This window comes from Hippocampus comes, unplaced genomic scaffold (assembly GCF_001891065.2).
Source record: "Hippocampus comes isolate QL1 unplaced genomic scaffold, H_comes_QL1_v1.1 scaffold50, whole genome shotgun sequence".
Classification (NCBI taxonomy): domain Eukaryota; kingdom Metazoa; phylum Chordata; class Actinopteri; order Syngnathiformes; family Syngnathidae; genus Hippocampus; species Hippocampus comes.
Genome location: NW_017805122.1, coordinates 245,727 through 258,310, shown reverse-complemented (window position 1 = coordinate 258,310; position 12,584 = coordinate 245,727). Strand labels below are relative to the sequence as shown.

Sequence of the window (12,584 nt, the reverse complement as noted above, 5' to 3'; positions counted from 1 at the left end):
AAATGAAGCAAGATCATGCCAGGAAACGTGGCGCTTTGGCCCTGGAGGAACGTTGCATCAACATCCGCAACCGCCTCATCCCCATATTATACAGCGATGGCACCCCTGTGCCGCTGCTCCTACTTACGAGCTCGAGTGGGAGGAGCACCAGGCATCTTGAAGCCTGACCAGGCTTTCTTCATTTTCACATCAAGTCTATTCTGAATAGAAATATCTATTTTTTACAGTTATTATGGAACTGACACCATGTAAAACTTTAATGACATCACTTCTGTAGAGCGGCCCACATCTTATCTAGGCCTGCTATCAAGACTGCCCCCCCCTCCCCCATTTGAGTGTGTCCATACAAAGCTCACGTTTGTGTTAAGGTCATTCATTTCATATGCTGCTCCATTTTATGGCTTTGTTTGGGCCGTGTCATAATGTTTGACCATCTGACGCTGTTTACGGCGTGGAGAGAATAATGTGAATCCTGACTCCCACGTATATACGCAGAAGGATAAGCATGGATCGTTGGCAGAGCTTTCCATTTGGCTCACCCACACATCACTACTAATCAATAAAGAACCTATGAATACAGACTTGTGATGCAGACATTCCAACATATCTATCACACCACAACAAATTTGACCAAATAAATCAATTCGGAAAAAAAAAAAAAAAGACGAGGAGAAACATGTTTTGTTGTGACTCCCAGTTTATGCCTTTCGCCTTTTGTGTCAGTGCTGCAGCCTCAAAAGTGAGAGGATCAAAAATAGTGGGGGACCCGAACCACTTACCTGTTGAATGCCAACATGAAATCCTTTCATTCCATTGCAACGTATCATCGAGGTGGATGGGAAGTCTGTTTTGGGGTTTCCCACTGTGGAGAAGAAAAAAAATTGCTAGTAAGACGCCAAGAAGGATAACAAGGTCATTTGTGAAAATAAGCATTTGAATAATATTTGTATCTGTATTAGGAATAGTCCATTGCATGAGTAGCAAGGAAGGAGCTTGTTTCGTTAATTATTTCAATTTCTTTTGAGAAGTTGAATTCAGACGAAAACAACTTTAATGGCTTTGTCGAAAACTATACTCATCTGTTTTTATGAGATGTTTAGAGGGGGGCCTTTTGGAAAGTACAAGAAATAATGAACACCCAGAAGGATTTTCTTGGAAAAAAAAAAACACTTGTTATCTGCCAGTGTGGTCCGATAAAATGCATCCACAACAAATCAGCACATTTTCTGCTCCATTTATTTCAGTGCAAGCTTTTTGCTTGGCACGCCCACACCTCTGTCACACAAACACACCCATTTACTCTTGACCGTAAAAGCATGAGATGCTCCTTCAGGTTACAAACAACTTTGTATCTCAATGCCTGGCCTGGCTTCAGTATAAGTCATACAAGTACACACATAAAGGAAGTGTAAATTAAAAACAAACATTTTCTACATTTTGACACAGGTTGTTAACAACCATGCCAAATTTGAAAAAAAAAAATAGTCAAGGTTTGAAAAATAAAGCCTTTGTCTCCACTCTCAAATGTGTTGGGCGTGTCTACTGAATGCGTGTGTACCCCATTAGGTCATCGTGGGGCTTTTCATGCCACTTTCAGGCGCTAGCTGCCAGCTAGCTTGCGACCTAACAGGGCGGTGGCTTGGTAATAACAACTAGTTTGCAATTGCGGCGCACCAGTCAAGCGAACCAAGACAATCAAGTTTTTATATAGAGTGAAAGTGAGACTTTTCCACGGTCTTTGTGAATTTCGGCTTGTACAAACAACGTATTTGTACTTCACTACTTGCCACCGCTGCTCGTTTATGACTACGCCGCGTGGCCCTCCAGATCATTAAAACCGCCGCCGCCTTCTAGAGATGACCGTACGCAACCCTCAAATTATTCTGAATCATTTCACTTCAAGGTCCAGATGTTTTTCCCTCCACTGAGAGAGGGCAATTATCGCAGCCTGATGCCTGCTAAATGTCCCATACTTCTGCATGAGTGCGCTCATTTTCTGATCGGTATCTCACGCCCATGATGTGGCGTACGACAACATGCCTCACCGCCTTCAGCACCGGTACCTCAGCGAGGACGGTCGCTCGGTGAACGACAGCCTCCCTTTCCCAAATGGGGGCTCGTTTTTTTGGGGGGGGTTTTTAGACGACGAATGCAACTCCCATATAGCTAACAGATGGCATGTTTTTGCGGGATTTCCTGCTTCGTCTCAGCGGTGTCGTCTGTGTGTGTGTGTGTGTGTGTGTGTGTGTGTGTGTGTTTATTGCCTGGGACCTCCCCTGCTGGCATATCCCAGATGACTAACTCTTTGCATATCATTGACTCAGTACAATGACCAAACATCCGGAGAAGCCCATCGTACACTACGGTGTTCCAGAGTGGTGCAACAACAACGAGCAGCTGTCTGCCACCGCAGAGCTCGAGCGATATCTTTCCAATGTAATCCGCCAAGAGAGCAGGACACTCCGCAATGACACCAACTGTAAGGTGGGTCCTCGTTGCCGTCAAATAAACACGCTGTGCACCGAGTGTGTTGGTTTTCACTTCTTGTCCTATACTGTTACCCCACAGACAAACTGGGATGAAAGCGATACCTCCCGTATGTTGAGGGATCGGGTGTGGGAGGTTTCAAGATGTAAGGATCTGCTCGTATCCTGCGCAAAGAAAGTTGATGATGAGATTGAAGCACTGACATTGGTAATTGCCAGAAGATGAACCAATGTGATTTGTGACATCATGGCAGCATCAACTTCTATAGAGGCCCCAGTGAGGTTTGAACTCACGACTCCTGGTTTACAAGACCAGTGCTCTAACCACTGAGCTATGGAGCCCACTGTTAAAAGTGACAGTAGACACACTGGAAATGTTGTATTTAACAGTCAAATTTGCGGGTTAATTTCACATTTTATGGGTAGGCTGCCACTCCTCAGGCCCAACTACAGTAGGTGTATTCACGCCATTGAAAAGTCACTTTTCCATATTCCCTCTTTGAATGCAACACGGCGATGACCTCAGCTTGATTGTGTGTTGTGAAAGTCGAAAACCCGGACCGAGGAGACCTTGGCTGCCACGGCAGTTCCCCACGAGGTCAGCATGGAGAGCCTGACCCTGAGGGAGGGACGGCAAGGATTTGAGCTGATCAACGACCCCGTGGAAAAGGAGTTAAAAAAAGAGGTGCATGTCAGAAAAAGAGCGCAGCAAACCCTGCAGCAACTCATCGACCAGGCGTTTGAACAGCTCTGGTACGGAGCGTCCCCCCGACTTTGGGAAGTTTTGGGCAACGTACGCGCCACTGATGCAACATCGTGATTTTCCCTTTCCAGTATCTTGCAGAAAATTCGACAGCAGCTGACCGCTGACCTCCAGAACAAGGTGGAAACTCTGGATATTGATAATACATGTCTGGAGCTTACAATAACGTCATCCCAGATTTCCCTGAAACCGGATCCTACTCGAATACCTGCAGGGTAATCATCTTTGTAAACATTGATCTATCTTTTTTTTTTTTTTTGCACTCGTAAAAAAATAGTCCCCTATCATTAACTGTAGTTCGTGTACGCCGCACGAGTGGATCCAGTTCACCCAGTTGAATTTGGCTCGGGCCCGTGAAGCAATGGAGATGTCCGAGCAGATGAGGGAGGACATGAGTCTCACCCGAGTCAGCGTACGTGTGATGAAACCACAGCCGTCTGCTCACCGCGTGCAACATTTGAGTCTAACATTCACTTTTTTCCTTTTTTTTTTTTTGTCACCCTCAATTCCTTAAGCTGCAAAACGATTTGAAGAACCAGCAGAGAGCCACAGAGTTTGCGCTGCGTAAGCGCAATCACGAAGAGCAACAGGCTTGCCGTGAGCTCGAGTGGCAACTGAAAAACGTGAGCCGACGACGATCGATACGCGACGCCGACGCCGCAGTCCTGAGAGATGGTTTTCGAAAAATGTTGCTTTTTTTTTTTTGTCACCCTCAATTCCTTAAGCTGCAAAACGATTTGAAGAACCAGCAGAGAGCCACAGAGTTTGCGCTGCGTAAGCGCAATCACGAAGAGCAACAGGCTTGCCGTGAGCTCGAGTGGCAACTGAAAAACGTGAGCCGACGACGATCGATACGCGACGCCGACGCCGCAGTCCTGAGAGATGGTTTTCGAAAAATGTTGCATGCGTTGTCTTCGTGCAGACTGAAGGAGAGATTACAGACATGGAGAATGACATATTCAAGTTGGACGCGGATTTGAAGGCAAAGACGGCCCCGCTGAAGCTGGCCCACACCAGGCTGGAGAACAGAACCTGCCGGCCTGGCATGGACCTCTGCAGAGATGAGGTGGACGTCGAGCGCATCTCAATAAACAAAAGTTTGTTTGTCTGACGCACGTCTTTTCCTTCCTGTTTTCCAGGCGCAGCGTTGCCTTGTTGACGAAGTCAATCAGCTGCAGGCCACAATTGCCATTCTGAAGGAGAAGCTGTCTGAAGCTCAGTGAGTTCTATTTGGATTTGGATGACACGGCGCTCATGCTGCCTTGCGCTTAGCAATCGCGATCCTAACGCGGCAACACAAAGAGGCCGAAACGTGATTTTATGGACGACATTTTCGGATTCACTTTGATCATGAATTTCGGGTCCGTGCTTCTGTTTGTGCTCAGGCACTCGTTGCAGAGACTGAAGCTTCATCACAACCAAATGAAGCAAGATCATGCCAGGAAACGTGGCGCTTTGGCCCTGGAGGAACGTTGCATCAACATCCGCAACCGCCTCATCCCCATATTATACAGCGATGGCACCCCTGTGCCGCTGCTCCTACTTACGAGCTCGAGTGGGAGGAGCACCAGGCATCTTGAAGCCTGACCAGGCTTTCTTCATTTTCACATCAAGTCTATTCTGAATAGAAATATCTATTTTTTACAGTTATTATGGAACTGACACCATGTAAAACTTTAATGACATCACTTCTGTAGAGCGGCCCACATCTTATCTAGGCCTGCTATCAAGACTGCCCCCCCCTCCCCCATTTGAGTGTGTCCATACAAAGCTCACGTTTGTGTTAAGGTCATTCATTTCATATGCTGCTCCATTTTATGGCTTTGTTTGGGCCGTGTCATAATGTTTGACCATCTGACGCTGTTTACGGCGTGGAGAGAATAATGTGAATCCTGACTCCCACGTATATACGCAGAAGGATAAGCATGGATCGTTGGCAGAGCTTTCCATTTGGCTCACCCACACATCACTACTAATCAATAAAGAACCTATGAATACAGACTTGTGATGCAGACATTCCAACATATCTATCACACCACAACAAATTTGACCAAATAAATCAATTCGGAAAAAAAAAAAAAAAGACGAGGAGAAACATGTTTTGTTGTGACTCCCAGTTTATGCCTTTCGCCTTTTGTGTCAGTGCTGCAGCCTCAAAAGTGAGAGGATCAAAAATAGTGGGGGACCCGAACCACTTACCTGTTGAATGCCAACATGAAATCCTTTCATTCCATTGCAACGTATCATCGAGGTGGATGGGAAGTCTGTTTTGGGGTTTCCCACTGTGGAGAAGAAAAAAAATTGCTAGTAAGACGCCAAGAAGGATAACAAGGTCATTTGTGAAAATAAGCATTTGAATAATATTTGTATCTGTATTAGGAATAGTCCATTGCATGAGTAGCAAGGAAGGAGCTTGTTTCGTTAATTATTTCAATTTCTTTTGAGAAGTTGAATTCAGACGAAAACAACTTTAATGGCTTTGTCGAAAACTATACTCATCTGTTTTTATGAGATGTTTAGAGGGGGGCCTTTTGGAAAGTACAAGAAATAATGAACACCCAGAAGGATTTTCTTGGAAAAAAAAAAACACTTGTTATCTGCCAGTGTGGTCCGATAAAATGCATCCACAACAAATCAGCACATTTTCTGCTCCATTTATTTCAGTGCAAGCTTTTTGCTTGGCACGCCCACACCTCTGTCACACAAACACACCCATTTACTCTTGACCGTAAAAGCATGAGATGCTCCTTCAGGTTACAAACAACTTTGTATCTCAATGCCTGGCCTGGCTTCAGTATAAGTCATACAAGTACACACATAAAGGAAGTGTAAATTAAAAACAAACATTTTCTACATTTTGACACAGGTTGTTAACAACCATGCCAAATTTGAAAAAAAAAAATAGTCAAGGTTTGAAAAATAAAGCCTTTGTCTCCACTCTCAAATGTGTTGGGCGTGTCTACTGAATGCGTGTGTACCCCATTAGGTCATCGTGGGGCTTTTCATGCCACTTTCAGGCGCTAGCTGCCAGCTAGCTTGCGACCTAACAGGGCGGTGGCTTGGTAATAACAACTAGTTTGCAATTGCGGCGCACCAGTCAAGCGAACCAAGACAATCAAGTTTTTATATAGAGTGAAAGTGAGACTTTTCCACGGTCTTTGTGAATTTCGGCTTGTACAAACAACGTATTTGTACTTCACTACTTGCCACCGCTGCTCGTTTATGACTACGCCGCGTGGCCCTCCAGATCATTAAAACCGCCGCCGCCTTCTAGAGATGACCGTACGCAACCCTCAAATTATTCTGAATCATTTCACTTCAAGGTCCAGATGTTTTTCCCTCCACTGAGAGAGGGCAATTATCGCAGCCTGATGCCTGCTAAATGTCCCATACTTCTGCATGAGTGCGCTCATTTTCTGATCGGTATCTCACGCCCATGATGTGGCGTACGACAACATGCCTCACCGCCTTCAGCACCGGTACCTCAGCGAGGACGGTCGCTCGGTGAACGACAGCCTCCCTTTCCCAAATGGGGGCTCGTTTTTTTGGGGGGTTTTTTTAGACGACGAATGTAACTCCCATATAGCTAACAGATGGCATGTTTTTGCGGGATTTCCTGCTTCGTCTCAGCGGTGTCGTCCCAACCGTCGCTACGATGCACGTGGCCGTCAAGGACTGCTTTGCTCTCTTTGTCTACTCCTTCACGTTCATGCTGGGCCTTCCGGCCAACTTGCTTGTTCTGTCCGTGTACGTCCGCAAAGCCCGCAAGCGTGGCGCCACGCCCAACGTGGTCTACGCCCTCAATCTCTGCCTCGCCAACCTGGTTCTGGTGGCCTGGTTGCCCGTCAAGGCTTTGGAGACCTTGCTTCAAGATTGGCGGTTCCCGGCTCCCGTGTGCCCGGTTTATAGCTTCTTCCTTTTCTCGTCGCTCTACGGAAGCTGCCTATTCATCACGGCCGTGACGATGGGACGCTACCTCAGTATCGCCTTCCCTCTCGTCTACAAGCGCTACCGCCGGGCTCGTATCTCGTGCTTCATCAGCGCGGCCTTGTGGGCTTTGGTGCTGCTTCACCTCGGCGTCGGCCTCGTGGCCGAAGGCGGCGCCAACTTCGTCTCTGTCAAGGACGAGGCTTTGGCGTGCTACGACCATTTCGACGCCTCCCAACTGGCCGTGCTGCTGCCCCTCCGTCTTGAGATGGCCGTGGTTCTCTTCCTCCTGCCTCTGACGGCGTCGTCCTTCTGCACGCTGCGGTGCGTCACCCTGGTTTGGCGCTCCAACTTACGGCCCGCGGGGAAAAGGCGAGTCCTCGCCGTGGCGCTGTCCACGCTGGCTGTCTTCGTGGTGTGCTACGCTCCTTACAACGCGTCGCACGTGGTGGGGTTTGTGTCGGGGGAAAACGTTGAATGGAGGACGTACGCCATGCTGACAAGCTCCTGTAATGTTTTCCTGGAGCCCGTCGTCATGCTGATGCTGTTGCCGGCCGCATCGAGGGGGGTGGTGGGAAGAATTTGCGCCGGGCGAAGCAGATTCAGTCGTTCCGAGGGATTTCGACAACACTGCACCACTCCAAATACTGTGGCTAATGTCAGGTCGCCAGCTACAATAACCGAGGGGAGCCAAGCAGGGGCGGACGTGGGGTGACTCTCTCTCTATTGGTTATATTTTATTAGTAAGACACAAAAAATGTGAGAAACGGCATCTAAGCGCCAACGGACATTTGAACACAAACTGCACTAACGCATGTCAACAGACAATTGAGCAATACTCACAGGTATATTCTTTATCATCTGCAGAAAACAATTCTATTGCTCCGGCCTGTTGAGTGATTTGCAGTTGTGAAACTCTTCTTTGTGTGCGCATGATTGTGTTTCACCGCCCTCTTCTAGCCAAGTGACACACTTGATTTGTTTGATTATGTTCTTGCCGTATGTTTTTATAAAGTACAATAAACACTATAGAATGTTATTTTCCTGATTAAAATCATGACAGAAAAGCAAAATTGGTTATGCCTACAATTTGTAAATTGTTTCAATGAAACGTGACATCTATGACCACTTGGTGATGACGTGGTCGTCCCCTGGTGGCCACTAAAAGCAAAGCAAAAGCACCAACATCCATCCATCCATCCAACCAATTTTAATAATATATATAATATTTATATAAATACAAAATAAAATAATAATAAAAAATATCATATAAAAATACATAAAATTTTATAATCCACTCACCCATTTTTAATATGCTTATATTTATATTTTATAATGAATATTTATTTATATACTTTTTGTTCTTTTATGTATATATATATATACACACACACACACACACACACACACACACACACACACACACACACACACTTTTGTTCTTCTACTTCCCCCTTTCATAATTCTGCTGCTGTAAATTGGGAATTTCTCCATTGTGAGACAAATAAAGGTTTTCTCATCTTAATGACACATCTTCCTTCCCGCGCTCTCTCTTCCCGAGACCTTTGACACTTGGGAGTGATTACGACAAATTTCTATGTAACAATGCGAGCTTACGAGAGGGAGTTGCGGGGTGATGATGTTTGGAGAGCGCGGGCGACAAATATTGTGTCCGAAAGCTTATTAAATTTCCGCCAGTGGAGGTGCGATAGGAGATATGGAGTGCGATATACTTCCGATGATGTGTGAAAGCGACAAAGCCAGTTGCCAGCGTGTTGGAACATCAGTCACACAGTGATGGAGAGACTGAAGCGTCATGTTTGACAGTGGTCAGGTAGGCATACTTCTACTTGTTATATCTCCTGTCTCGTTTGTAGTACATGTTATTATTTAAAATCTCTTTTGTCGTCCTTGCATTTTTATAATTATTATGATCGTCACTCTTATTAGTCACCAAAGCAAGCGTCGCCAGTAATCCTGTCTGGAAAAAGTCTACCTTTAATATAACAATTGTCAATTCACATTAATACGTTGAGCTAAATATTATGATTGAGATAAAACAAGGGGGGTTCATATTTTTCAACAGATAAAAATAATGTCGCAGGTCTAATGTCATTTTTGGATGATGGTTTTATTGCATTTTGGAAAACAGCTATTCATATATACGTCAATTATACAACATCGACGACATTTTTCTCAGCATAGTTCTATTCTATTTTATTCTATTAGGTGCAATGGTTGCCTTGAGAGACGAGTGACTGGAGTTTTTCAAGATACAAGCAATTGTTCGGCCGATTTTTTTTTTTTGAACAAAAGTTTGGGAAAAAAATAAAATTTAATATTTGCGCGCTGCCTGGTGGCAGCAAACTCTCCTCACATTACAATACGCAGCATTTCAGCGAAGAGTGGAAAATTCTTCAAAACAGAGGCTATATTGGCACTCTCAGAGGCTTTATTGTCACTCACGGTTCAATAATTTGGTACTCGTTTGCACATATTCTTTATCCTCTGCAAAGTACAACGAATGGTGCCATAATGATGAGCTCCGGGGAGCTGAGAAAAAGTATATTTGATCATTTGTGATTCGATGGAGTGAGGAGCGGAAATTAATCGCAACTTTAGGTATTCATATCAATAATGACCACGTTGTTGTGCTCTCCAGTGTGTGTCAGAGAGTGGCATCATCCCCCTTCTGCTATTTGTCTACATCTTCACCTTCCTGATGGGGGTCCCCGCCAACATCCTGGCATTCTGCACTTTCTGCCGCAAGGTGCGCACCCGGGCAGCGCCCATCGACGTCCTCCTCCTCAACCTCACCATCTCCGACCTCATTTTCTTGGCTTTCCTGCCCTTCAAAATGAAGGAGGCCTCGGACAACATGGCCTGGGTGTTGCCCTTCCCGCTTTGTCCGCTTACCGGCTTCGTCTTCTACGTCACCATCTACAACAGCACCCTGCTGCTCACCGCCGTGGGTGTGGAGCGCTACCTGGGCGTGGCCTACCCGCTCAGGTACGCCCTGTGCCGCAGACCTCGCTACGCCGTGGTGGCCTGTGTGCTCTTCTGGGTGGTGACCTCCCTGAATCTCAGCATTGTTTACATCATGCCTTACGCTCAGTGGGAAAACGACACGGCCAAGCCTCCGTCTACCTGCTACTTAAAATTCAACGACGCTGAGCTCGAAATCCTGGTGCGGGTCCGCCTGGAGCTCTTCCTTGTCCTCTTCTGCGTCCCCTTTGTCATCTGCTGCTTCTGCTACGTCAACTTCATCCTCATCCTGTCGCGTCTGCCCAACATTAGCAGGCGGCGGAGGCTGCGGGCCATCGGACTGGCCCTCGGCACCCTGGTAGTGTTTGCTGTTTGTTTCGGGCCTTACAATGCCTCCCACGTGGTGGGCTACGCGCGGCAGGAGAGCGAGGAGTGGAGGAACGTGGCGTTGCTTTCGAGCACACTCAACGCCTGCCTGGATCCTTTCATCTTCTACTTTTCTTCAGCCGCTGTTCGGAGCATGCTAAAACACTGCTTTAAGAATGTCGCGGCGAAGCTGCACATCCTGCGGTGTGGGTGACTTCCTGCTCAAACCGCAGCGGACTATTGCATCAGCTGAGGATGTTCTTCCGATGTCCTTGCGTTATGTAGACCACTCACCAAGTTTGTTATAGTTCACGCAAACTAATCTGAAAACATTTTCATGAATGAAATAAAAATGAATCGGAGAGTGAGTTAAAAAAAATAAGATAAATGAAACTACAGTTCACGTTTTGAAAACGAATGAAAATGAATAATTACAGGGAAAATGTACTTCATTTTTGCCTTAGTCAATTAATTTCATACATAAGCTTTTTTTTTTTTTTTAAACATGTCTATTTTGGTATTACTGTTGTTTGGTATTACTTTATTTCATAATATTTATTGTTTTATGGTTGATGTATTTATATTACCCAGCAAGGAGGGTTACACTGCTGCTTGCTTGAGAGCTTAATCAAGCAGTGTTTTGTCAGGCTCAAAGCAATTAAAAACAAGAGGGTTGTTTGAAACAGGAAGCAGATACTGTCATGTTTAGCATCGCTAATCTAAATTCAATTCCTAAGTACAGGCCGCGTGGTGCGGTGTGCACATACAAATATTACTCATCAGCGTCATGAAGTTATAAAGTGATGTGAAAGAACATACACGATTGATAACTGCCATTTCCTGGCTTTAATGAGGAAACGTCATCTTCCTTTGTGGGGACTGGATCCAAATAAAATTGCTTTATGGCAGTACACTTGGTACTGGAACAGTGTGTGACTTGAAAATATCTATTTGTGTGTCATTGTGATGACAGGTGGAGAGTTGTAATGTGTACATTGGTTCATTACATAGCAATTGATTCGCTTTTGTGGAAGGCAAAACGCACACATTCTGGAGGTGGATTGCTGCTGACTCAGCAGTTGATGCATTGCGACTTTCACTATTTAGTGTGAAATCACTTAAATTCATTCTAACACAAGGCACTTAGCCCAAGTGTCGCTACTGACTTTTGATTTTCAGGAGCTAACATTAATAGAATTAACTTTTGCCACTGATGTGGGGCTTTTCCGTGACAAAATATTCACAATTCAGATCTGGTAGTGAATGACAAACATCTTAATGTGCATATACGTGATACATAAGGGTAATTTTGTTTGCAAATAAACAGTTGTCATGGATTAACTGCTCCAAAATGAAGACTGGCACTTGCTGTCGACTGAAAATGACAACACAGCGCAAAAGGGTACGACCTTCACACATGAAGGAAGAAAGGAAGATAGATAGATAGACAAATAGATAGATAGATAGATAGATAGATAGATAGATAGATAGATAGATAGATAGATAGATAGACAGATAGATAGATAGATAGACAAACGGACATAGACGGACAAACGGACATAGAGATAGAGAGCTAGCTAGCTAGAAATATATATATATATATATATATATATATATATATATATATATATAGAGAGAGAGAAATATATATAACTATACGTCCGTCCGTGCCTATACATAATATATGACAGAATATATAACCCCGTGCCGTCATGGCTCACCTCTTTGCTGGATTTTTTGGTCGTGTGATGTTCCCAAAATAAGTCCTCGGTAAATGTGATGTCATTTTCAGTCGCCGGGATGTGTCACAATCGGACAAAATGGCCGTCCCTAAATTGCATATACCCAAGTGAGGGTTTTTTTTTCTGCTTCATTCATGTTCCACAAACGCAATATTCATCAGAATACCGTGTTTAGATAAGTTGTATCATTTAGAAATTATTGCAAAGAAAATATTTAACTTTTTCCTTTTCATTTACTTATTTATTTATTTCAGGTGGCGGTCGATGTAAACAAGACTTGACTTCAGTTATGCCAGTCCGATTGAGCATGCATTT

General features: G+C 44.8%; 3 protein-coding genes and 1 non-coding gene across 5 annotated transcripts; 3 read left to right on the top strand and 1 right to left on the bottom strand.

The window, feature by feature from the left end:
* The first annotated feature begins 2,266 nt into the window (after positions 1–2,266).
* Positions 2,267–5,332, top strand: tekt2 (tektin 2 (testicular)). Of its 2 annotated transcripts, XM_019866153.1 has the most exons (9): positions 2,272–2,484; positions 2,569–2,694; positions 3,034–3,239; positions 3,321–3,464; positions 3,547–3,661; positions 3,765–3,872; positions 4,172–4,315; positions 4,389–4,468; positions 4,635–5,332. In XM_019866153.1, the coding sequence occupies exons 1-9, from the start codon at positions 2,329–2,331 to the stop codon at positions 4,834–4,836; spliced, it is 1,281 nt and encodes a 426-aa protein (XP_019721712.1). In that variant the 5' UTR covers positions 2,272–2,328; the 3' UTR covers positions 4,837–5,332. The 2 variants fall into 2 exon arrangements, with proteins under 2 accessions (XP_019721711.1, XP_019721712.1); XM_019866152.1 differs by having other exon boundaries at positions 2,267–2,694.
* On the bottom strand, positions 2,756–2,828 carry trnat-ugu (transfer RNA threonine (anticodon UGU)). Its single transcript has one exon. It is a non-coding gene; the product is annotated as a tRNA-Thr (tRNA).
* Positions 5,333–6,845: 1,513 nt separating the features above from the next.
* LOC109513604 (free fatty acid receptor 3) lies at positions 6,846–8,060 on the top strand. The gene has a single exon (XM_019866154.1). It carries the CDS (start codon positions 6,848–6,850, stop codon positions 7,889–7,891), a length of 1,044 nt encoding a protein of 347 aa, XP_019721713.1. The 5' UTR covers positions 6,846–6,847; the 3' UTR covers positions 7,892–8,060.
* An 886-nt stretch (positions 8,061–8,946) lies between these two features.
* LOC109513605 (free fatty acid receptor 3-like) lies at positions 8,947–10,879 on the top strand. The gene is made up of 2 exons (XM_019866155.1): positions 8,947–9,010; positions 9,839–10,879. Exons 1-2 carry the CDS (start codon positions 8,993–8,995, stop codon positions 10,739–10,741), a joined length of 921 nt encoding a protein of 306 aa, XP_019721714.1. The 5' UTR covers positions 8,947–8,992; the 3' UTR covers positions 10,742–10,879.
* The last annotated feature ends 1,705 nt before the right edge of the window (positions 10,880–12,584 follow it).

Excerpts from the sequence above, each read along its gene's own strand:
- tekt2 (XM_019866152.1), top strand. The coding sequence starts at position 2,329 with ATGACCAAACATCCGGAGAAGCCCATCGTACACTACGGTGTTCCAGAG. Across the intron at positions 3,240-3,320 it reads CAGGCGTTTGAACAGCTCTG|TATCTTGCAGAAAATTCGAC; the intron begins GTACGGAGCGTC and ends TTCCCTTTCCAG. Across the intron at positions 4,316-4,388 it reads TGGACCTCTGCAGAGATGAG|GCGCAGCGTTGCCTTGTTGA; the intron begins GTGGACGTCGAG and ends CCTGTTTTCCAG.
- LOC109513604 (XM_019866154.1), top strand. The coding sequence starts at position 6,848 with ATGTTTTTGCGGGATTTCCTGCTTCGTCTCAGCGGTGTCGTCCCAACC.